The following is a 26,010-nucleotide window of genomic DNA, read 5'->3' as shown; positions in this document are numbered from 1 at the left end:
AAGCAACATGAATTCGACTGGGACAACACTACTATCATAGGGCAAGCCAGACAGAGAACAGCCAGGGAATTCCTAGAGGCATGGCATTCATCCACAAACTCCATCAACAAACACATCGACCTGGACCCAATATACCAACCACTACGCGGACAGCTGAAACTGACAACCGGAAGCGGCAGGGACAGACCACTATAAACACCGGAGGAAACATCAAAGAAGCGCTTCGCAGGAGGCTCCCAAGCACTGATAATGTCGCCTAGCCAGGGGACGAAACATTTGCAACAAAAACTTCCAGCTCGGCGAACAGAACCACAACATTCACCAAGATTCCTGAGACACCACCTTCTAAAGGCATGAACTCTACCATCTATGACAAGGGCAGCAGATACATGGGAACACCACCATCACCTGCAAGTTCCCCACCAAGACATGCACTATCCAGATTTGGAAATATATTGCATTTTCTACTGTGTTATAGTTTCAAAATCCTGCGACTTGCTCCCTAACAGCAAATTGGACTGCACTGGTTCAAGAAGGCAGCTCACCACCATTTTCTCAGGGACAATTAAAAATGGGCAATTAATGCTGGCTCAACCAGTGTCACACACATCTCATAATCAGTTTTTGAATATTACCTTAAAGCAGTGTCTTCTAGGAGAAAGTGAGGACTGCAGATGCTGGAGATCAGAGTTGAAAATGTGTTGCTGGAAAAGCGCAGCTGGTCAGGCAGCATCCAGGGAACAGGAGAATTGACGTTTCGGGCATGAGCCTGAAGAAGGGCTCATGCCCGAAACGTCGATTCTCCTGCTCCTTGGATGCTGCCTGACCTGCTGCGCTTTTCCAGCAACATTTTCAGCTTAAAGCAGTATCCCCAAGGTCAGATACCTCCACCAAGCGGATGTTTCGCCCTAACCAGTCTGGCCAGACTTGGCACTGTGAACACCATGATCTAATCTCCTTTTAATATTCTTTTCATGAGAAAATGGCATTGGTGGTTTCTTAATAGTGTACAGAATGTAAGCTTCATTGCTTGAGATGATGGTGGCAAGCTACCTTTGTGAACTGCTACAGTCACACAGGATAGATCCACTCACAGTACTATTAGGAACAGCTGCCAGGATTGTGTGCCAACGATGGCTTTATATTCCAAGTCAGGATGTTGTGCAGTTGAGGGGAGGAACCTATAGCTTTTTGTACTCCTATGCATTTACAGCTCTTGACCCTATTTGTGTTAGAGGTCACAGGTTTAGACGACGTTATCAAAGGAACATATGTGGGTTATTTCAGTGCATTTTGTAGGCAACACATTGACAACACTGTGTATCAGTGGTAGTGAGAATAGATGGTGCGCAAATCAACCAGGCTGCTTTGTCTTGGATGGAGTCAAGCTTCTTGAGTACTATTGAAGTTGTACTTATACAGGAAAGTGAGAAGTATTTCATCACACTCCTTGCGCTTTGTAAATGGTAAACATGCTTTGAAGAGAGTCAGGGTACTCAATGCAGACTTCAACAGCTCTGGCCTGCTTTTGTTGCTACAGTATTTACATAGCAATTACTATTTTCCTTACTGTTCATTATACTTTCCAGTTTTACATCAATACAAATTTTGAAATTGCTCCCTGTATCTCCAAGTCCCAAAATTTAAAAGCACATATAAAAATAGAAGTAGTTCTAGTACCGAACCCTGGTGAACAGCACTGTTCACATTTCTCCAGTTGAAAGCAGACCTTTACAGCACGAAACAGACCTTTTGATCCAACTCCTTCAGGCTAAACAGATATCCTAAATAAATCTATTTCCATTTGCCAGCACTTGGCCCATTTTCCTCTAAATCCCTTGTATACCCATCCAGATGCCTTTTAAATGTCGTAATTATACCAGTCTCCACCACCTCCTCTGGCAGCTCATTTCTCACACACCTACACCACACTGCATGGAAACATTGCCCCTTTGGTCCCTTTTAAATCTTTCCCCTTTGACCTTAAACTTATGCCCTCTAGTTTTGGACATCCCCCTCCCTGGGGAAAATACCTCATATTTACCCTATCCATGCCCCTCACGCTTTTACAAACTTCTATAAAAGGTCACCCCTCTGCCTCCAATGTTTCAGGGAAAAATAGTCCCAATCTATTCAGCTCTCCTTGTAGCTCCAGTCCAAAACATGGAATTCACCATAATCTTGCTCCATCTTTTCATCAATTTTATGTTTGTGCTTCTACCCCTTTTGTTTCATGTTTACATATTGCTCATAAGCTTATGTTTTGGTGGTAGAAGCAAATAGTAGCATAAATTAGATTTTCCATTATATAGCTACAAATACTGTACTTTAGAGTCATAAGTTATTCTATCACAGAACCAAATTACAATATGTCCCCTACAGAGCTTACAAGTGAGTTTTGTAATGTCTTGGTTTTAAGTCTATGCAAAATTAGCTCACATCTGATGATGATAGAGGTCTTGGTGCAGATTATACCAACGTATTCATGTAACAAAAAGAGAATCAATTTTGCTCTGAGATACAAATAAATGAAAGCAATTTTAAATAAAACTAAATTCCCCTGAAGAAATCTAAAAGTTTATCCTTAAATTGTCCTTTTATCAGAAAGTAAAAAGGCTAATTACTGGGATTAGTTGGAAAAACCATAAAAATAAATCTAATTAGCCCATTACTCTTCAGCTTAAAACAAAGACAACTTTAGATATAAAAGCCAGCATCTTACATTTACATATTTTCAATGTAAAGAAAATCTAAGATATTTCACAGAGATACAAACGCAGAATAGACACACCAATGGACAGATGAAGAATTATGACCAATAGCTTGAGCAAAGAGCTTGGCCAAAGAGCTCACATTTAAGGACGACTTGAAGGGAGACAGAAGAAAAGGGAGTGGCAAATAGGTTGATGTAGATAACTCAAGGGCATGTTATCTACACTAATGAACATGAAATACTAATGGTTGGGTGAGGACAAGCACATATAGTTGGAATGGGAGAATTTTACTTTTGGTGAAGGGTAGACAGGAAGGGAATTAAACAGGAGAATGAGAAAGAAGAGGTTCAAGGTTGTACCTTGAAAATGTCAATTCAGTGAACTTTCAAATTCTAGGAAATTGTGGCATTCATATTTTAACAGAGTCGAGGTGTCATTTTCATAAATCTACACCGTATTTTGTGCGCAATCAATATATATATTTCCTAAGAAATGGTGCCTCAGACTATACATGGGGTACTGAACATAGTCTAAGGAAAGCTTTGATATTTGAAATATGACTTTGCCCCCTCGCATTCTAGTCTTTTACTTATAAAAGGCAAACATTTCACTCGCCTTTTATGTTCTGTACCTGATCATTTTAATGAATTACATACAGACACTCAAGCTTCTTTAGACTTCCACTGTTTCTCACTTCTCACCATTAAGTTGTTCTTTCCCTTTTTACTCCACAGGGAATGTTCTCATATTTGGCTACTTTGAAATTAATTTGTTTTTCCCTGTTCACTCAACCCTCCTGTAACGTTTTACTTCCATCATGATGCAACTTTGTATCCACCAGCAAGTTCAGATCTGTGACTTGCTATCTCATTATTTGTCATAAACAAACACGCTGAATAGTTGAGCCTCAATTCAGCTCTTAAGGATCACCATTAATCTCTTTGTGCTGGTTAGAATAGCCGCCATTATACCAAAACTGTACATTGCCACAATTTCCTCCAGTTCAATATTGCAATTATATCCTTACGCCCACTGTCTCAGAATGTGACAGACTGAATGTTTACAACCTTTGCATTCTACTAGACTTTGATCAGTGTGTCTAATCATAGTCTTTATGTTGGGGATTATAATTTCACCCGTGACGCCAACTTCCTTATTCATGCAGGAAATCATCAAATTGTTAACTTCTTAAACCATATCTTTGTCAGCTTTTGATTCAACCAGTCTTTTTCTAGACACTTGTTCATCCACCCACTCAATTCAACGGATTCTGATAAATCATGCATTTTAAATTCTTATTCTCACATTCAAATCAATTCATGGTTCACCCCAACACCCATTTATGCAAGACCAACCACCTATTTGGTTCATGTTTATACACTTTATTATCAATGTTGCAGGGAAAGAATTGGTGGAAAACACAAAGTACTGAAATAAAACATTTGAATTGTTTTTGTTGAATTGGTAATACGACTGAAAATTTTGATTGGCTAAAAGTAAAACATAAAACTAGAAAAATAGCTCACCGTTACCAAACTAGTGACTCATCCTGCTAGGATTATAAAGTCCTTGGGTGCCACCCAAGCAACATAATTTGATTTACATTTATGCAAATTTGAAAGTTCCCAATAGCTGGATTCCCCAAGCGTGGAAACTGTTCGAAAAGATTTTTAAAAAATTGTTGAGTAAGCAAATTATGGGCTAGCTTTTATAAAAATGTAACAATAATAAAACACTTTACATCTAATAATGTTCATTTTCAAATTTATACTTGCATCAATAGCTTCATGGTTGAAAATTGAATATACATAGTATTACTTAAATACAGTCCATCCATCACTTTGGTTTAATTTGATTAACAGCAAAAACACAGCTCAGAATTAAGAATACACAATCATCCATGTTGAGGCTGTCTAATACAGCCTTAAACTAAAGTAATATTTTACTTTGCATACCTTCCCTGTCATAAATCGTTACATTTAGAAAGGAATACAAGTACTAGCAAGAAACCTTCTGCAGTGTTTTTCAATCAATCATAATTTTTATGCTAAGAAAGGGAACAAACAAGTCTTTGATGGAAAAGAATGTAAACAAGTCAACTGGATTCCATTAAAAAGTAGATCATAAGATCTTTATGGTATAATCAGATTGGGATCAACTTTTAAAAAAAATTCTTCAGGCTTTCAGATTAAATATTTCTGTGAAGGATATTATATATGAATAGCTCTAACGTTCTGGATCCATCTACTTGTCCATGAGTATCCTTATTCTTCCCAGGTATCTCCATACTTGTTTGTTTTTGCAACTGGAAAAATAATTAGACCAGGAGAGATAGTGTTAACATGTGGGAAGCATTCGCTCAATAAATGTAAAACAAAACCAAACTATAACAAAAGCAGAAGCAACTAGAGAAACTCAGCAGGTCTGGGAGCATCTTTACAGATAAAGCAGAATCAACGTTTCAGGTGCAGTGACCCTTCTTCAGAACAGAAAAATCATACAATATTTTGGAAAAAACAAAAAAAATTCTGAAAACAGTCTGAAGCTCTGACAGTACCAATGTTACAGGTTTATAACCTTTCAAAACTGTTGCTGGGTCATCAACCTGAAACATCAGCTCTCTTAATCGCTCCGTAGATGCTGCCAGAACTTGAGTATTTTTAGTATTTTCCATTTTACTTTTCAGATTCCATCTGCCACACTTTATTTTTACATTATGATAAACTGGCCTGGATTTCCATCATGGAAACTCTTAAAAATTGTGGGAAGGTCTTGATTCTATTTCTGTGGCTTCCAATTTTCAACAGCATCTTTTAAGGATTCAAGCTGCTTCAGGTTGCAAGCCAGCATTCTGGATCATGAGCAGACCAGCTCCATTGCAGAGATAGGTATGTCCTAGTTCTTTCTTGTTTTCAATGGAGTCAGCCCAGCTTTACAAGTAGTGGTTGTTTACAATGTCTCAGAGTTGTCATGGGCCGTAATCTGCATGTCGAACCTTTGTAAGTTAAGTTCAGGAGGTCCTGCTTATGCCCTTTCCATGTCAATTCACCCACTGTACACTAGTGAACAAATAAGACCCTAATAATGTCAAAAGGATATGTTTAAAAAAGATAATTTATTCAAAAATTTCCTTAATTTTCTTTGAAATAAACCAATTTTCCTGCAGACCAAGGCTGTAAAATCCAGATCAATACGTATTCATTTGTTCTTACTCACTGATTTTTAAATATATTCTCAGCAATGAATCCTTCAAAATGCAACTTTCTGCATAGCTAACTCTTTCTATATGTGGTCCCTCAATTATCACAGAAAAAAGCCTGTGTTATACTGTTCAGGCTGGAGTGCAACCATAGATGCATGCACTTTTTAGCTTGAAAGTAGACAATGGGTTAAAATAAAAATCTACATTTCATTTTCATTCTAAAATGTTTACTACTAGATGTACAGAATCCACCACAAATAAGCCTATGTCCATGAAATGTCTAACTTAAATGTTTCTATACAGTAACTAAAAACTGTAGGAGGAGGCGGGCTCTTTGCATTAACAATCCAGGTGGAATTGAATTGCATCACTATTCCCACAACATCAAATAATGATCTACTGTCCCCTTGAGAAAATTCCTCAACTGATTCATGATACAACAACCAATTAAATAAATTTCTCCTGATCCCTCCTCTTACTTAAAGTGAGAATTTTATCATCAATAACTTCATCATGGACTACTCCAGCAGAGGAATATACTGGCATTTATTCATCCTATTAAAAATAATTTACTTTTATAAAGCATGTTCATGTTGAAACATAGTCCCACTGCTGTTTACACAGGTATAATTAGATAAAAATCAACACTTACCTAACAAATTTGATCAATAAACATTGGAGTGAAAATCTGATTCAATACATGCATTTTGAGAAGCAGGTCAAGGTCAAAAATAAGAGTTTTTTTTAAACGGCTTTTCAGAACTAGTTAAAGGTATGGCTGTTAAATATGGAGGCAGAAATTCAAAGTGTACAACATCCAATAAACAAAGAATGAATCTGATGTTATGTGGGGTTCGACAACATTTAAGAGAAAATTGTTATAGAGTTCTCTCCTGTCAAGGGCACAGACAGGAGATTTTGCTTTTCTAGTGCCAGGATTAAGGATGTCTCAAAATGTTTAAAGCATATTGTTACAGGGGAGCATGGAAAACTGGAAGTTATTGTATACATTAGTAGAATAGCATAGGGAAAAGATTAAGGCTTTACAGAGTGAACATAAGAGGTTAGGTAGAAGATGAAAAAATAGAACCTTAAAAGTAGTAATCGCTGGTTTACTTCTTGTGCCAAATTCAAATGAGGGAAAGAACAAAAAGATAAAGTAGATCATTCAATGGCTGAAGAGGTGGTGTACTGTTCAGGGATTCAAGTTCGTGGATCATTGGGACCTCTTTTGGGTCAGAAAAGACTTGTAGAAAAAGGATGGCTTTCACCTGTACTAGAAAGGGTGATTTCCATAAAAATTAAAGTTTTTAAATAGGAATTAGACAAATTTTAATGGTATGAGACAAGAACCTAGGAGGTTGAAGGGTGACCACATAGAGATTTATAAAAATCACGAGGGCTACAGATACAGTGAATGGCAGGTGTCTTTTCCCTAGGGTGGGGCATTTCAAGACTACAGGGCATGTTTTTAAGGTGAGAGGCGAAAGATTTTAAAAAGACACAAGGGACGACTCGTTTACACCGAGTGGTTCATGTGCGGAATGAACTTGCAGAGGAAATGGTGGATGCGAGTAGAATTACAACATCTAGAAGACTTATCAAAAAAAGGGACAGTAAATGAGGCATGCTGGAAAATTGAGACAAGTCTTGGTCCAAGTGACTGTGCTCAAAAACTCTGAAATAAACAAGCTGCAAATTCCAGACAGGCTGCAGCTACAGACAATAATTGCCACGTGGACCAAGGTCAAGATCTAGTCCGGTGGTGTTTGATCATCCAGAGTTAAGTTAAAGCACAAAATAATTGATTAGATTTATAGTGTAAATTATTAGTTTGTAGTGCATTTTGTTATTATATTATTGTGTTAAATAGTAATAATAGTAATAATATCATTTATTACTATTAAGTCTCGACTCACGGTTTCTTCGCTAGATATAAGAGTTAAAATACACCGTGTGGCCGACGCAACAACAGAAAAATAGAATCCAGCCTGAAATTATTTAACATCAGTTTAAAAAAAGCTTAATTCACAAACTTTGGCAAGCCTCACTTCCAAATTAGATAAACAATTGCATTTCTTACATTTGCCTTTCACTGAGAATTTTATCATTCCTAATCTAACATCATGGTGGCACCACCAGAATAACTGCAGCAGTTCAAGAACATTAATTAAAAATAAAATCCATATTTGACCTCCTTTGTTGTCAGGTAATCGTTGTGGAGTTGGTTTGTGAAGCGAATCTGCCTTTTGTGCCACTGTCACTTCGTATAGTTCCCTATTTTTGTTTCTTAGTTCGTCATATGTCATTGATTTCCTTTGAGGCTTTGATTCTTCTATCTCTGGACTAGGTGCTGTGGTCAGAAACAAATAAACTTATTTTAGAAGAGATTATAAAACCTCTGCATGGTATAGTGATTGAGATACAAATACAATTCAAAACAGACAAGTGCTAGTTTACAGAAGGTGACAAAATTTTGCAAAAAGCTTGGGTCTGGCAGTGTTGATTGAATGAAAGCTGAAGAGAACCTGGGTTGACCTGGTCTAGACTGCTTCTGTCTATCAGACATCCTTGCACTGTGCTCCTAAAGTTGCAACTCTGTTCCAAGAATGATGCAAGTCTCAAATTAAATAAGCTTTAGTATTGTCACTGCAATTTGCACATTCTATACCAATGCTTACAATCAGATAATAGATTAGATTTTGAAAAAAAAGGCTATTACACACAAACATTGGTGAAACAATTCAGACTCCACTGTTGATTTAGGAAGAGAAATTCCCAAAAAGGTTTCCAAGGTTAAATCTTTAGTGGGTACAACAGCCATTCTGTTTTGGATAAGATGAAAAATGATTTGAAGTTTACTTAAATCTGTAATCTTATTTACATTCAAACAATTTTTTTTAAAAAGGCAAGACTAAAATTCTGCCCTAAACAAAGCACAAAGACTTTCATATTGATGAAAATAGATTACATTGACTGTAAAAATAAAATGAACCATGTAAAAGCTGCATTCAATCATATTCAAGGTGAATATTTTTCTAGCAAGTTTTGAGAAGATTTGTAGCTCAGGCGGAGGTTCTGGATGTAGGTTTGCTCGCTGAGCTGGAAGATTCATTTTCAGACGTTTCGTCACCATACGCGGTAACATCTTCAGTGAGCCTCCGGACGAAGCACTGTTGGTTTCTATGTTTGGGTTTCCTTGGGTCGGTGATGTCATTTCCTATGGTGATGTCATTTCCTGTTCTTTTTCTCAGGGGGTGGTAAATGGGGTCCAAGTCAATGGGTTTGTTGATAGAGTTCCGGTTGGAATGCCATGCTTTTAGGAATTCTTGTGCATGTCTCTGTTTGGCTTGTCCCAGGATGGATGTGTTGTCCCAGTTGAAGCGGTGTCCTTCCTTATCTGCATGTAAGGATACTAGTGAGAGGGGGGGGTCATGTCGTTTTGTAGTTGATGTTCATGTATCCTCGTGGCTAGTTTTCTGCCTGTTTGTCCAATGTAGTGTTTGTTACAATTCTTACACAGCATTTTGTAAATGACATTAGTTTGCTTGTTGTCTGTATAGGGTCTTTCAAATTCATTAACTGCTGTTTTAGTGTGTTCGTGGGCTACCATGATGCCAAGGGGTCTGAGTAGTCTGGCAGTCATTTCCGAGATGTCTCTGATGTAGGGAGAATGGCTAGGGTGTCTCTTGTTTGGGTTTGTTGCTGAGAAATCGGTGGACTGTGTCCATTGGGTACCCATTCTTTCTGAATACACTGTATAGGTGATTTTCCTCTGCTCTGAATAGTTCCTCTGTGCTGTAGTGTGTGGTGGCTCATTGAAATAATGTTCTGATGCAGCTTTGTTTGTGGATATTGGGATGATTGCTTCTGTAGTTCAATGATTGGTCCGTATGTGTTGTTTTCCTGTAGACGCTGGTTTGAAGTTCCTCATTGGCTGTTCGCTCTACTGTGACATCTAGGAATGGCAGTTTGTTGTTGTTTTCCTCCTCTTTAGTGAATTTTATGCCAGTAAGGGTATTATTGATGGTCTTGAAAGTTTCCTCTAATTTGTTTCATTTAGTTATGACAAAGTTGTCATTCACATAGCGGACCCAAAGTTTAGGTTGGAAGGTTGGCAGAGCTATTTGCTTGAGTCTCTGCATTACTGTCTCTGCTGAGAATCCTGATGTTGGAGATCCCAAGGGTGTTCCATTGGTTCGTCTGTAGGTTTTGTTGTTGAAGATGAAGTGTGTGGTAAGGCATAGATCCACTAGCTTGATGATACTGTCCTTGCTAATGAAGTTGGTGGTGTTTGGTATATGTACTGCTGCCCTTGTTCTTCTAGATGGAAGTGGCCGTGAGTTGGGAAGGCGCTGTCTAAGAATCTTTGGTGAATTTTTGCAGTGGATCTTGTAGACGGCACATGCTGCTGCTACTGAGCATCAGTGATGGAGAGAATCGTTGTGGTGTTAATAAAGCAAGAGGCTTTTTCCTGGATGGTGGCAAGTTTCTTGAGTGTTGTTGGAGCTGCACCAAACCAGACAAGCAGGGAATATTCTACATTACTCCTGATTTGTGTCTTGTAAATGAAGAACAAGCTTTGGAGAGTTGAGATGAACGAGTCGTTACAGTATTTCCAGCCTCGAACCTGTTCTTGTAGCCACTGTATTCATATGACAAATTGAGTTTCTGGTCAGTGGTAACCCCCCCAGTATATTGATAGTGGGAGATTCAATGATGGCAATACCATCAAGGGGTGATGGTCAGACTTGGCTCTTATTGGAGAAGGTCACTGCCTGGCACTTGTGTGGCCCAAACATAATTTCACCTTGTCACCTCTTGTCCTACTCTGGGTATCACCAATAAAATAGTTACCCTGCAGTGCTGCCATTATCTTATTGCTTTGCAAGTCTACATATTCCCTCTCTTGAACCCTGCCCCTTCCCCCTTTAGTGAAAGCCCTCTCTGCAGCCCCAATTATTCAATTTGTCAGAACATTGGTCCCAGCACAGTTTAAGTGAAATCCGTTGCACTGAAAGAGCTCCCTTCTAACCTAATAATGCTGCCAGGGCCCCATGAAATGAAAGCCATTGCTTCCGCAACAATCTTTAAGCCACACATTTAAGTGCTTGACTGTATTTACTCTCTGCAAGTTCACCCGTGGCTCAGGTAGCAATCCAAAGATTATCACCTGCTCACTTCTTTAGCTCACTGTTCAAATTCTTTCAGCAGAACCTCCTATTCAGTCCTATCAAATGTCATTGGCACAGATGACAGCAACTGGATTCCTCCTCTTCCACTCGAAGTTCTTCTCCAGCCCAGAGGGGATACCCTTAACCATGGCACCACAAAGGCACCACTGGACTTGTGTTCATGGCTAGGAACAACAGTATTTATTCTCCTAAACATACTATTTCCTACACTTTTATCTCCTCTACACCAATTCTATAGCTCCCTGTACCATAGTCATTCCTCTTTGCAGGCCCCACTCACAGGGGAAGTGAAGGTTCCTTTACGGAAAGGGACTGGCCTATGATAACAGGCTTAGAAAATTCGGTCCATATTCTTGGAATTAGAATGAGAAATGATCACTGTAAAGACATTTTTAAAAAGTTAACATGTTTTAGAATATGGGGTCAGGATCTCAAAAAACTGAGATGGAAAGAATCTTTATTCTACTCAAAGAACTGATAATCTTTGGAATTCTCTGTCCAGAGGATTGTTGATGCTCTAATGAGGAACATATTCAAGGTAAAAAAAAGGCAGACGTTTTGTTTCTCAGGAAATTAAAGAACATGAAGAGCAGATGGGGAAGTGGAACTGATGCCTAAGATCAGCCACCATTCCATTGAATGGCAAAGCAGGTTTAGCTGTCTCCTTCTGCTCCCATTTCTTATGTTCTCATGGACTAAAATAGAAATTGCTGGAAAAGCTCAGCAGGTTAACGGAGTTCTGAGGAACTCTGAGGAAGGTCACTTGATCCAAAATGTTAACTCAGATTTCTCTCCTTAGATGCTGCAAGACCTGCCGAGCTTTTCCAGCAATTTCCATTTTGTCTCTGATTTACAGTATCCACAGTTCTTTTGGTTCTCATGTTCTTATTTACTTTGCAATGATTGCCTTTTATTTTTGGTCAATTTTTTATTTTAAGATTTTAACCTTTTGTAATTTATACACTGGCACTGATGCTCGTATAATTCTTCAGTACAAAACAACCATAAGATGGATAACAATGTTTCAAAGGTTAATACTGCACAAGGACTTAAATAGTTGACAAAAAAAAAATCTGAACTACTGTTAAACCTATCTGTCTTTAACAATCCAATGCAATTTTCTTCAAAAGAATGCATATAATTGATACTGTTTATTAAATATAATTGTGTTACTTTTATACAAAGATCAAAAGGACACAAAATACCTTCTGTAGTGTCAACAATCCCTGTAGGAGCTGATTCGCTGAGTGTAGAACTGAATGGAACAGGCTCATAATTTGAATCAGAGACACTGTAGGTATAATCATCGGAGTAGGTGATAGGGCTGTTCACTTCGGGTTGTAGATGTTCTACAGTACCGTCAGAAAATTCAGACTTTTGATATGAATGTCTGCAATACAAAATTAGCAATATTACCTCTAGGTGGTTAAGGTTGATGAAGGAGTGGGATGTAGAGAAACAAAGTTACAAGATGGCCATATTAAGAAATAACATATTTATTGTCATGACATAACTTGCAATCATATTAGATATTTACTTACCATCACAGGATTGATAATTCTCCTTTAAACCCTTTTCAAAGCTAGACCCTTTTTTTCCCTCTAAAAGCTGTTCCTTGGCTCAAGGGTACACTGTTCTTGATTTTTTTCAGAGGGGTAATAAACCAGGCTGGGCTCCGATCAGTCTGGTTTGGTACAGAGATGAAAAGGATTTTGAGAGGCCTTTTGTAAACAGATGATGATACTTCAGGCCAAAGTGGTTATATTTTAAAAGTGACCTGTATAATAGGCCTCTCGGAATTCTCTGACATGTCTTTGCTTAGCCTGTCCCAGGATAGATGTGTTGTCCCAGTCGAAATGGTGGTTTTATTCATCCGTGTGTAGGGCTACGAGGGAGAGAGGGTCGTGTCTTTTTGTGGCGAGCTGGTGTTTGTGTATCCTGGTGGCTAACTTTCTTCCTGTTTGTCCTACGTAGTGTTTGTGGCAGTCCTTGCATGGAATTTTAGAGATAACATTGGTTTTGTCCATGGGTTGTACTGGGTCTTTTAAAAAGACCCAGTACAACCCATGGACAAAACCAATGTTATCTACAAAATTCCATGCAAGGACTGCCACAAACACTACGTAGGTCAAACAGGAAGAAAGGATACACAAACACCAGCTCGCCACAAAAAGACACGACCCTCTCTCCCTCGTAGCCCGACACACGGATGAAAAAAACCACCATTTCGACTGGGACAACACATCTATCCTGGGACAGGCTAAGCAAAGACATGTCAGAGAATTCCGAGAGGCCTGGCACTCCAACCACAACGCCATAAACCAACACATAGATCCAGATGCCATCTATCAACCCCTCAGAAAACAAACAGGAAGTGACATCACCACAAAATCCAGGAACCCCATCCAGGAAAAAGATATAAATAGAAAGCAGGAGACAACAGCTTCGCTTCACTTGGAGGTCGCCACTGATGATGTTACCTAGCCAGGTAATGAAACGTCTGGATATCAAACCTGCAGCTCAGCGAGCAAACCTACACCCTAAACCTCAACCTGAGCTACAAACCTTCACAAACCCTGCAAAGACCTGTATAATGAAAGATCAGATCTCTAGCTGAGCAGTTTAGTTCAGTCCTGAACTGGTGAGAAGTTCAACAGTGAGCTGTGTAGAAACTCTCTCTCTCTCTCGGTCTTTCTGCCCTTCAACTTAAACCTGTAAGCATCTGTTCCATTTCTACTGATTTTTAAAGGTAATTTGCTTATTGGGACCGTTGTGTATATTCAGAACAGCATACTTAAGTCTAGTTTGGATAGGTTGAGTTCAGATTAGATTGGATTCCTTACAGTGTGAAAACAGGCCCTTCGGCCCAACAGGTCCACACCGACCCTCTGAAGAGTAACCCACCCAGACCCATTTCCCTCTGACTGATGCACCTAACACTACGGACAATTTAGCATGGCCAATTCACCTGACCTGCACATCTTTGGACTATGGGAGGAAAATGGAGCACCCGGAGGAAACCCATGCAGACACGGGGAGAATGTACAAACTCCACACAGACAGTCGCCCAAGGCTGGAATCCAACCCGGGACCCTGGTGCTATGGACAGCAGTGCTAACCACTGAGCCACCCTCTGCAGGGGTTCTTTATTCTGTTCTGTGTGTTTCATTGTGTAATTAAGGGAATACATTTTCTGTCTGTTTTAAATCTGGTAGTCAACCTCGCTAACTGAATCCGGGTAATTTTCACTGTACACTTACTGAAACAAATTGCAAAGTTATGGTCTGGGCTGCCTGCTTAAGAATGTTTTGAGTGGTCTGGCCTAGTCCATAACACATGTTAGAGTGGAACCAAAATGGATCATTCAACAGCATAATTCGATTTAAAAAGGTGAAGTAGTTCTTCTTCACTTGCATGACTGTATGTTATATTGTATCCACGGAGTTAGCCTCAATGACACAACGAAAAACACATTTTAATATTCAAAATGTAAATTAATTCAGCAGCAACATTTAATTCTAACTTTATTCTTGTATTCCCTAATAATCCACCTCGATTTTAGCAGCAAAACATATGTTAAATTGAGTTTCTGGTCAATGGTAACCCCCCCCCAGTATGTTGCTAGTGGGAGATTCAATGATGGCAATACCATCAAGGGATGATGGTCAGACTTGTCTCTTATTGGAGAAGGTGACTGCCTGGCACTTCTGTCATGAAGGTGGGTCGTCAGATTAAACTAATCTTACAAATGAGGATTGCGATCATTTTACTTGAACCTCCATGGTCAAAAGTGGGTCAGGAAGGTTTCACTTTAAACTAGTCTTCATTTTTTGGCTAAAATAAACAAGTAGACGATATTCCGAGGGTGCACAGTTTAAGAGCAGGATGAAAACAGTAAAAGGTGATATACAGGGGTGAAGATATAACTTCCATCTAGATTTTTAATGTGGAAAAATGTGCTATATGGATGCACAGACAAAAACTGACACCAGTGCAAAGCAAGAAATGATTACAAGCTTGCTTGGTTTTAAGAAAGATAGAGGTTGATTTTAAGAAAGAAGAAGAAGAAAATTAAATAGACACATGGCAAGTGAGGAATGCTCAAACTTTGAAAGTATTAACATATGTGTTTCTTTTTATGGGGTAAACAAGTACTCACCACATTCCTAGTCAGGTAGGCAACAAATCTATCACATCAAAGTCCAGAAATTTTTTAATCTTAATTTAAACTATGCCGGATTGTATACATGTGAAGCAAATCAAAGCACTAAGGAGAACAGGATACAGAGGTCAGACCAATGGTGCCAAGGGCAGGATAATAGAAAAATCAGAATACTAGCACAAAGCAGAAAATTCACATCCATGTTTTCAGAGGTTGAAAGAGATCTCTACACATGCACAATTGAATAAAATTGATAATTAATGGAATTTATTAGTAAAGAATTATGCAATCGGCTCATTAGTGACAGTTGTTAAAAATATCACACTACAGTTGACAGAAGTTTCCCAAAGGTGAATCAAATACCAAAGTTATGGCTGTTGGTTTGGCTGGAATGTTTTATACAATTGGCAATAGTGCAAAGCCAGGAACACGTTTAGGGAAATGCAAATGCTCAGTGTAATTGCCCTCATAGGATAGAAACTATTTGGGCATTGTTCCCATTTAAGATCATTGTACAGCATAGTTTTTATACATGAACTAATTTATGTATGGTTTCTTTGTAAATACATTGGATGTCATACACATTAAGTGCTAAAAAAAATTAGGTAGTAAAGGTTAACTGGGCCCTACAAATATTACATCAGTTTTACATCCAATCTAGATATGGATACTGTACAGTAACAGTCTCCATTCTAAGCTGCATGTTTTTATTTCCTTCGGATGAATTGGTTATTTGCTATTTATTAATGATTTTGTGTGGTCCATCACATGAATTTGTATGGGTACCACGCAAGCTTAATTTTCACTTTTGTTTCACATTAGCCCTCAGAAACACCTATCAATAGTGTAAACATGTATCCTTAACCAAGCAGAATTTAGATGTTCTAATTGCTATGTAGTTATAGGTTATCCTATTTTCATCTTAATTGAACAAACATCTCAGCAAGGGGCCCAGCAATCTCTAGCTTCCCACAGAATTCTAGGGTACACCTGATCAGGTCCTGGGGATTTATCCACCTTTATGCATTTTAAGATATCCAGCACTTCCTCCTCTGTAATATGGACATTTTGCAAGGTGTCACCATCTATTTCGCTACATTCTATATCTTCCATATCCTTTTCCACAGTAAAGGATATGGAAGATATAGCAAGTAGCGAAATAGATGGTGATACCTTGCAAAATGCCCATATTACAGAGGAGGAAGTGCTGGATATCTTGAAATGCATAAAGGTGGATAAATCCCCAGGACCTGATCAGGTGTACCCTAGATCTCAGCGGGAAGCTAGAGAAGTGATTGCTGGGCCTCTTGCTGAGATATTTGTATCATCGATAGTCACAGGCGAGGTGGCAGAAGACTGGAGTTGGGCTTACGTGGTACCTCTATTTAAGAAGGGTGGTAAGGACAAGCCAGGGAACTATAGACCAGTGAGCCTGACGTCGGTGGTGGGCAGGTTGTTGGAGGGAATCCTGAGGGACAGGATGTACATGTATTTGGAAAGGCAAGGACTGATTAGGGATAGTCAACATGGCTTTGTGCGTGGGAAAACATGTCTCACAAACTTGATTGAGTTTTTTGAAGAAGTAACAAAGAGGATTGATGAGGTCAGAGCGGTAGATGTGATCTATAGGACTTCACTAAGGCGTTCAACAAGGTTCCCCATGGGAGACTGATTAGCAAGGTTTGATCTCATGGAATATAGGGAGAACTAGTCATTTGGATACAGAACTGGCTCAAAGGTAGAAGACAGAGGGTGGTGGTGGAGGGTTGTTTTTCAGACCGGAGGCCTGTGACCAGTGAAGTGCCACAAGGATCGGTGCTGGGTCTTCTACTTTTTGTCATTTACATAAATGATTTGGATGCGAGCATAAGGGGTACAGTTAGTAAGTTTGCAGATGACACCAAAATTGGAGGTGTAGTGGACAGTGAAGGTTACCTCAGATTACAACAGGATCTTGATCAGATGGGCCAATGGGCCGAGAAGTGGCAGATGGAGTTTAATTCAGATAAATGAGAGGTGCTGCATTTTGGGACAGCAAATCTTAGCAGGACTTATACACTTAATGGTAAGGTCCCAGGGAGTGTTGCTGATCAAAGAGACCTTGGAGTGAAGGTTAATAGCTCCTTGAAAGTGGAGTCGCAGGTAGATAGGATAGTAAAGGCGGCATTTGGTATGCTTTCTTTTATTGGTCAGACAATTGAGTACAGGAGTTGGGAGGTCATGTTGCGGCTGTACAGGTCATTAGTTAGGCCACTGTTGGAATATTATGTGCAATTCTGATCTCATTCGTATCGGAAAGATGTTGTGAAACTTAGATTAGATTAAATTACTTACAGTGTGGAAACAGGCCCTTCGGCCCAACAAGTCCACACCGACCCGCCGAAGCGCAACCCACCCATACCCCTACATTTACCCCTTTAACCTAACACTACGGGCAATTTAGCATGGCCAATTCACCTGACCCGCACATCTTTGTGACTGTGGGAGGAAACCGGAGCACCCGGAGGAAACCCACGCAGACACGGGGAGAATGTGCAAACTCCACACAGTCAGTCGCCTGAGTCGGGAATTGAACCCGGGTCTTTGGCGCTGTGAGGCAGCAGTGCTAACCACTGTGCTACCGTGCCGCCCACTTGAAAGGGTTCAGAAAAGATTTACAAGGATGTTGCCAGGGTTGGAGAATTTGAGCTATGGGCAGAGGCTGAACAGGCTGGGGCTGTTTTCCCTGGAGCGCTGGAGGCTGAGGGGTGACCTTATAGAGGTTTACATAATTATGAGGGGCATGGATAGGATAAATGGACTCCCCTGGGGTTGGGGAGTCCAGAACTAGAGGGCATAGGTTTAGGGTGCGAGGGGAAAGATATAAAAGGGACCTAAGGGGCAATGTTTTCACGCAGAGGATGGTACGTGTATGGAATGAGCTGCCAGAGGAAGTGGTGGAGGCTGGTACACTGCAACATTTAAGAGGCATTTGGATGGGTATATGAATAGGAAGGGTTTGGAGGGATATGGGTTGGGTGCTGGCAAGTGGGACTAGATTGGGTTGGGATATCTGGTTGGCATGGATGGGTTGGACCAAAGTGTCTGTTTCCATGCTGTACATCTCTATGACTCTATAAATGGAAAAGTCAGCTCCTGTTATAGAAAGGTTTGGCTATGTGCAACTGGAGTCCCTTGCTGTTATCAGAAATAACAAGCAGTATGCTCTTACTTACGAATAAAGAAGCTGTCTTGCATTACTTTGCATTGGGAATTCAATAGCGATCTAAAAATACTAATGTACATCTCTACTTTTTCTGGAGAGAAATTGCAATATTTTTCTAACAAATAAGTTTCACTAAAATGCAGAAAAAAATTTAAAAATGGCAACTGACGGATGTGGGAATCTTCTATGTCCTTGCCGTAGAGCATCTCCGAGTGGCGAATTCTTTAATCTCATGAACTTCTCTTGGCATGTCCTCATGTAGGAAATCTTTCCAATCAGGTAACCACAAAAACCAGCAACTGAGAAAGAAGGGCCAAAAATTCACAGAAGATTTCCAATTTAATTCTTTTAGTTCCCAAAATGAGAAAAGCATTTCAATTAATGTCTCCACTACACAACCATGGACTTAGACTGGCTGTAGTGTTATAGAGTTAGAATTACATAAGCTAATTATTGGAGTATCAGACACTTTATTTTGTCACATGGCCAATTCAATGTCCATGCTTAATTTGAAACTGCTCAATATTCATATATGCAAAACTGAAATCAAATATTTGATGACTTTCCAGCACTGGGTACAGATTCATTCTGAGAAACTATTTCTACCAGAGTTAGAAAAATGCCTTTACTAGGGAAATTAAAAAGTCAATAATATGAATTAACTTCAACATTACTTTTTTCTGCTCCACAAGGAATGAATAATTCACTTACACGCAACCTTAGGTATTGATCCAAATCGAGTTGAAGTCGAAAGGATTCCTAAATGGGAAGTACAGAAACTACGTAACTTATAAAACGAATACAGTAATGCTAATCAAAAAAATTATATTAATTACTTTAGAAAGTTACCTCTGGAGATTAGGACTTGAGTTACTAGCATACTCATCCCAGAAAAAGGCAATGCTGTAAAGACCATTTGAACAAAATCAGTAAATGATCTGAATTACAGGACTATTAAATAGTGATTCTAAAACATTACAAATCTTTCTAGTGATGAAAAAAAATCTGAAATAAAATTTCTAAAGACATTTCTACACAAGGCTGGATGAATTAATTTGAAGAAAATGTTACTTCTCGATGACGGCTTTTAAAGTGTAAAGTTTTGGGCAACCAAGATTTGTTCAAAGTTCACTTGGTCTTGATCATCTTAAAATGAAATGAAATTCTTCCCCTTGTACTGTACTGTAGTGTCTAAATCTGTTGTTTTTAAACATTAAAGTTCTAGGGATAGCTTGAGGTGAAAACTTAATAAAAGATGATTCAAAAAGAAAGAAAAAAAATTGTACAGTGTCTCTCAAGTTCTACATATTCCAAAATGCGTCACAGACAACTTTTAAGATGTATTGTAGCCACTGCTGTAATGAAGGAAAGTGTGGTAGCTAATTTATACGCAGCAAGAATTCACAAATAATGACATGATAAACTTTTCTCAGGATATCGGTTGAGGGGCAGCATGAGGAATGGCGAGGGTATGTGCTCTGGTGGTTGGGGGTTGGGAAAGAGAGGAGAGGTGAAGAAAGGAACGAGAACAGCAGGAAGAAATCCACTGTCATCGTGTCTTTTACAGTTTTCTGAAAGGGAAAATATGGGTTAGGTTTAGCACCTCTTCTGAACAACACAGCTTTGATTGTATTTGAGAGTGCTTCCTCAGTATGGTGCTACATTGTCACTCTCGACTTGTCCTGTTGGTTCTGGTATGGGGAGAAAGTGAGGTCTGCAGATGCTGGAGATCAAAGTTGAAACTTTATTGCTGGAACAGCACAGCAGGTCAGGCAGCATCCAGGGAACAGGAGATTCGACGTTTCGGGCACAGGCCCTTCTTCAGGAATGAGCAGAGAGTGTTCAGCAGGAGAAGATAAAAGGTAGGGAGGAGGGACTTGGAGGAGGGGCGTTGGAAATGTGATAGGTGGAAAGAGGTCAAGGTGAGGGTGATAGGTCGGAGTAGGATGGAGGCGGAGAGGTCAAGAAGAAGACTGCAGGTCAGGAAGGCGGTGCTGGGCTGGAGGGATCCGGCTGAGACAAGGTGGGGGGAGGGGGGATGAAGAAACTGGTGAAGTCCAAGTTCATCCCCTGCAGTTGGAGGGTTCCCAGTCGGAAGATAAGACGCTCCTCCTCCGACCGTCGGGTTGTTGTGGTTTGGCGGTGGATGAGTCCAATGACCTGCATATCCTCGGTGGAGTGGGAGGGGGAGTTGAAATGCTGTGCTACAGGTTGGTTGGGTTGGTTCGTCCGGGTGGCCCAGAGGTGCTCTCTGAATCGCTCCGCAAGTAGGCGGCCTGTCTCCCCAATACAGAGGAGGCCACACCGGCTGCAGCGGATGCAGTAGATGATGTGGGTGGAGGTGCAGGTGAATCTGTGGCGGATATGGAAGTTTCCTTTGGGGCCTTGGAGAGAAGTGAGGGGGGAGGTGTGGGCGCAAGTGTTGCACCTCCTGCGGTTGCAAGGGAAGGTGCCGGGAGTGGAGGTTGGGTCGGTGGGGGGTGTGGATCTGACAAGGGAGTTGCGGAGGGAGTGGTCTCTACGGAAAGCTGATAGGGGAGGGGAGGGAAATATATCCTTGGTGCTGGGGTCTGTTTGGAGGTGGCGGAAGTGACGGCGGATGATGCGCTGTACATGGAGATTGGTGGGGTGGTAGGTGAGGACCAGTGGGGTTCTGTCCTGGTGGCGGTTGGAGGGGCGGGGCTCAAGGGCGGAGGAGCGGGAAGTGGAGGAGATGCGGTGGAGGGCACCGTCGACCACGTTGGGGGGAAAATTGCGGTCCTTGAAGAAGGAGGCCATCTGTGTTGTACGTATTTTGAACTGGTCCTCCTGGGAGCAGATGCGGCGGAGACGAAGGAATTGGGAGAATGGGATGGCGTTTTTACAGGGGGCAGGATGGGAGGAGGTGTAGTCCAGGTAGCTGTGGGACCCAACCCAACCAACCTGTAGCACAGCATTTCAACTCCCCCTCCCACTCCACCGAGGATATGCAGGTCATTGGACTCATCCACCAGTTTCTTCATCCCCCCACCTTGCCTCAGCCGGATCCCTCCAGCCCGGCACCGCCTTCCTGACCTGCAGTTTTCTTCTTGACCTCTCCGCCTCCATCCTACTCCGACCTATCACCCTCACCTTGACCTCTTTCCACCTATCACATTTCCAACGCCCCTCCTCCAAGTCCCTCCTCCCTACCTTTTATCTTCTCCTGCTGAACACTCTCTGCTCATTCCTGAAGAAGGGCCTGTGCCCGAAACGTCGAATCTCCTGTTCCCTGGATGCTGCCTGACCTGCTGTGCTGTTCCAGCAATAAAGGTTCTGGTATGGGCAGAAACCCAGAACCTGATTCAAAAGCTGTGTAACAATCATTGAGCAAAGACTGACATCTGTCCTCCAAAACTGAAATACTACTACAGATTCTAGTGGGGTAGACATGGATTCACCAGTTTGCAGATTGAACTTTTCCCAATTCCTATTAATTAGAACAGAAATGATTACCTAACTTTAAATTCAAATAGGTGGGGGATGGAAGAGGAGAAAGCGGATGAAAAATGAATACAGTAAATTGAGCAGAGTTAATTACAGTTAAAGGGTTTAGACTGGAAACAGCTTTTTAAAAAAATCTCCAGTTGCCTTGAAATTAAACAGTAAAGATATGATGTGATGGAATAATTGTACATGATAACATTTAATATTGGTTGATGAATGCATAGTTAAATTGTTTTAATTAACAATAGTGCCACGATGGAAGCAAAAACATATATGTTGAATATGAATCACGCGTACCTACAAACCTTTCATACTTCGAAGAATATTTTATACCTACAAAGCGTCTCTCAACTAGTCACTGCAGAGAAATAATCCCAAAGCATAATTCAGTACACCTTGAAATTATTTTAATTGGAATAAAATGTTTCAATAACACATCTAAATTTGGCATTGCTTTTACAGAAATAAATAAAATTCTACCAAAATAAAATTTGAAATGTCAGACCAGCTGCAAGTGATTAGCAATTGATCAAAAACGTATACATACATCTATAATAGAAGCTTTCCTGATTGCATTCCCTGAAGACCCTTCTTTCATCTTCTGTAGGGATGTATGAAGTACCTAATGGACTCTAGATAATGAGAAAAGTTAGGATTAATTCTTCATCCAATTAAGTAAAACTTAACAACCAAATTTATTTTTTTTAATGCACTGCTGAGTGTGCAACTGAAGTGTTCATACCAAGTATGTCACAGGATCAATTAAGAATCTGTGTACCTAATGACATTACCAGAAATGTGAGGGCACTTCCCTGTAAACAAGCTTGAAGAGGAGATGTCTGACATAATTCAGCCAAAACATGGAATCCAGTTGGAGGTTATAAATTTTCTAATCTATTCAACAGACTAAAAGATCTAAAATAGAGGGAACTCAATCATCCTGTAAATACAGTTCAATAAAATAAAATCTTCACAGACAGGCAGGCTTAATTACTTCTGAAGCTTGTTAAGGAGAACTGCTTTCTCAACGGTGAAAAGCTACAAATAAAGGTGTGAAAAGATTTTGTTGGTAGGAGTTGCTGTTACTATACATAGATCACGAACTGGTAATAATCAAGATAAATGGAGTACTGGATTAAAGATTAAGAATACAGGGTATAGACATCATTTGGATAAATCTACATTTTACTCATTCCTTTTTTATAAGGTATGGTGCATAAAACCACTCCGTATTCTAGATGCAGCCCAACCAGGACTTTACATACTGTGGGATATTTCTATTTCATTGTAGTCTAAGCCTTTAACCCAGCAGTTTGCTCTACTCTTAGGCCCAAATGTCTGACCTTCATTAAAATTCATTGGTTGCAGTTATGCCCATTCATTCACTCTATTAAATACTTATTTGTAGTTTTGTATAGTTTGCAATAATTCCAGAATCATGGGGAAACTCATGTTTTTGGTTTTCGACCATGTCATCCCAATTGTTAATAGATGAATGGTTTAGAGTCCAATATAGAATCAAGCAATTTGTGCACTATACTGGTCCCTACTTCTCTCCCAGTGTTTTTCACTGAACATTTAATTTATAGGATTTAGGGAAATGAATTCAATTATATTCCTGACATCTGTCCTTTGATCCGATTTCAATAGGTTGTTTCTGTTGTACTTGTATCCATTGGCAATAAGCGCTCTTTGACAGTTCTGCCAAGTGTATGGTAGTATAGCTGATGCTCACAGCACAGCTAGTCCAAAGGCATGGACTAACAACTTAGAGACATGAGTTCCAAGATTATCATGCGGCTGAGTTTAAATTCAGTTAATTCAACAAAAACATGGCATAAGCAGCTAATGTCAGTAATTATGCCATACATCTTAAAAAACTCCACCTGTCCTTCAGGAGAAAAAAAAGAGTAAAGGGGCAGGGAATCAGTAACATGGTTAACTTGTAACTGGGCCCTGAAACAGCCTGGCAAGCCAATCAGTCAACTGAATCACTACAACAGTATAGGAATGAACCACAGTTAGACTACCTTGCAATGCAAAGGCAGACCTAGCTCAATTCAACCTGCAAAATCTTTCATACTAATGTCTGGGAACTTATGCCAAAATTGGGAGACCGGTCCAATAAATGGGAAACAACGTGACCATCATACATGTGGTACAAAATTAAACTTGACCAAGAAAATCATCCACTGACTCCAACCTACTATATGCCCTCAGTTGATGGGGGCAATGCTCCTATGCTAAACACTATTTGTAAGAAAGGCCAAGGACGGTAAGGACACAAAATGCACAGAATAGGAAACTTCAACATTTTGGTATGAAGAGCAGCAGCATCAGGTCTTGAAGGCTGCCAGAACAGGCTTTCATTTAGTAGTGCAAGAACCAAAACGAGGGAAAAAATATAGATGCCTTCATTCTCATTAGTCTATCCACCATGACAGAACTAATAGGACTGACCACGATACAAGTTCAAGCTCCATTTTTACTTGCCGAGGACACCCTCTACAGTGTTATGTTGCATTACCACCCTGCAAAATAGAACAATTTCAGAACAGAAGTGCATTCAAGAATGAGACACTGGGGATCATTAGCAGCAGAATTGTATTCAACCACAATCTGTAACTAAACGATCTGGCATTACCCGCTTTCCACCATTCCTATTAAGCCAAGGAACCAGCATTGGTTAAATGAGTGTAGAAGAGCATGCCAGAAGCAAGAGGTACCTGAAAGGAAGGGGCTAACCTGGTGAAACTACAAAGTCTATGTGCATGATAACGAATGGAACCAATTCCTATAGACACAATTAAGAGATTGCGTCAAATCAAAATTCTGCAAATGAGAGATTGTACAGAGGAAGGTCACTTCTACCATCAGGGGTCTGCATGCCAGCTCTCTACGAAATGAAGAAGTCAGTCCTACTCTCAAGTCCACTCACCATCGCCCTGCAAGCAACATTCCCTCTAATTTTCTTTCTAGTTGCATAGGTCTCTAAAAGTCCATGCATGGCAGTAGTTTCTGGAACCAGGTCTCAATGCCATGATCAGCAGGTTGATGGTAATTGCCTTAGTGTTAGTATTACTAATTGTATACCAGCTTCAATCCACTGTGTGGAAAGTGAAGTAAATTTATAATGTATGACTGAAACTGGCTGGGGAAGAGAACTAACACCTTATTAATCCACATTAGGGCTCAGTGGAAGTCTGACACCAGGAATTGCGATGGAGAGAATTCACTCAGTAAAAGGGAAGAATCTGGTCTTGAACAGAAAATCTTCACAGGCAGCAAAGAGGCAATATTTGTACTTGCAACATTATATCTCTTCACTAAAGAGGCCTGAACACAATTTCAACTAAGAAGCTCGAAACTTCCAACTTCCATTTGTCCTTAGGAATGGAGTAGTCATCCATTGGGCTTGCAACTCCAACTGCCACTTAAGGATTGTGTAAAATGCCCTTTTTGCTGTTTCATCTTTCTAGTAAACTCTGTGCATTTCACACCTTTAGAATATATCTTGTGCACATGCATGTAGGTGGGGAGTGGGTATTTTTATATTTATATTTGGATTTGATTTTTTCTTTTGGTTTAACAGAAGCAAGCCAGCATGCGTGGGTTCTTTAAAGTTGTAGCACTCAAAAAGGCTTAAAATATCATTTATCAAAAATACATGCTATTGTGTTCAGTCAAATGGGCAGCACGGTGGCACAGTGGTTAGCACTGCTGTCTCACAGTGCCAGAGACCCGGGTTCAATTCCCGCCTCAGGCGACTGTGTGGAGTTTGCACATTCTCCCCGTGTCTGTGTGGGTTCCCTCCGGGTGCTCCGGTTTCCTCCCACAGTCCAAAAATGTGCAGGTCAGGTGAATTGGCCATGCTAAATTGCCCGGGAGAAAGTGAGGACCGCAGATGCTGGAGACCAGAGTTGAAAAATATGGTGCTGGAAAAACACAGCAGGCCAAACAGCATCCAAGGAGCAGGAGAATCGAAATGTCGATCCCCAATGCTAAATTGCCCGTAGTGTTAGGTGAAGGGGTAAATGTAGGAGAATGGTCTGGGTAGGTTGCGCTTC

General features: G+C 40.2%; 1 protein-coding gene across 1 annotated transcript in view; it reads right to left on the bottom strand.

Annotated features, from left to right (window-relative positions):
• Window positions 1-4,075: 4,075 nt before the first annotated feature.
• ociad1 (OCIA domain containing 1) overlaps window positions 4,076-26,010 on the bottom strand; it is a 32,140-nt gene continuing 10,205 nt past the window's right edge. The window contains exons 2-8 of the mRNA XM_043691356.2: window positions 22,491-22,575; window positions 19,328-19,381; window positions 19,190-19,237; window positions 18,648-18,777; window positions 12,317-12,501; window positions 8,111-8,269; window positions 4,076-5,019 (exon numbers count right to left, since the gene is read on the bottom strand). Of these exons, the coding sequence (XP_043547291.1) occupies window positions 4,979-5,019; window positions 8,111-8,269; window positions 12,317-12,501; window positions 18,648-18,777; window positions 19,190-19,237; window positions 19,328-19,381; window positions 22,491-22,575 (702 nt within the window). The 3' untranslated portion in view covers window positions 4,076-4,978. The remainder of the gene's footprint in view (window positions 5,020-8,110; window positions 8,270-12,316; window positions 12,502-18,647; window positions 18,778-19,189; window positions 19,238-19,327; window positions 19,382-22,490; window positions 22,576-26,010) is intronic.

This window comes from Chiloscyllium plagiosum, unplaced genomic scaffold (genome assembly GCF_037043375.1).
Source record: "Chiloscyllium plagiosum isolate Xiang-an unplaced genomic scaffold, Cpla_swu_hap1 HiC_scaffold_1, whole genome shotgun sequence".
NCBI classification, from domain to species: Eukaryota; Metazoa; Chordata; class Chondrichthyes; order Orectolobiformes; family Hemiscylliidae; genus Chiloscyllium; species Chiloscyllium plagiosum.
Note: the sequence above shows the minus strand (reverse complement) of the source record. Positions and strands in the feature narration are given on the sequence as shown.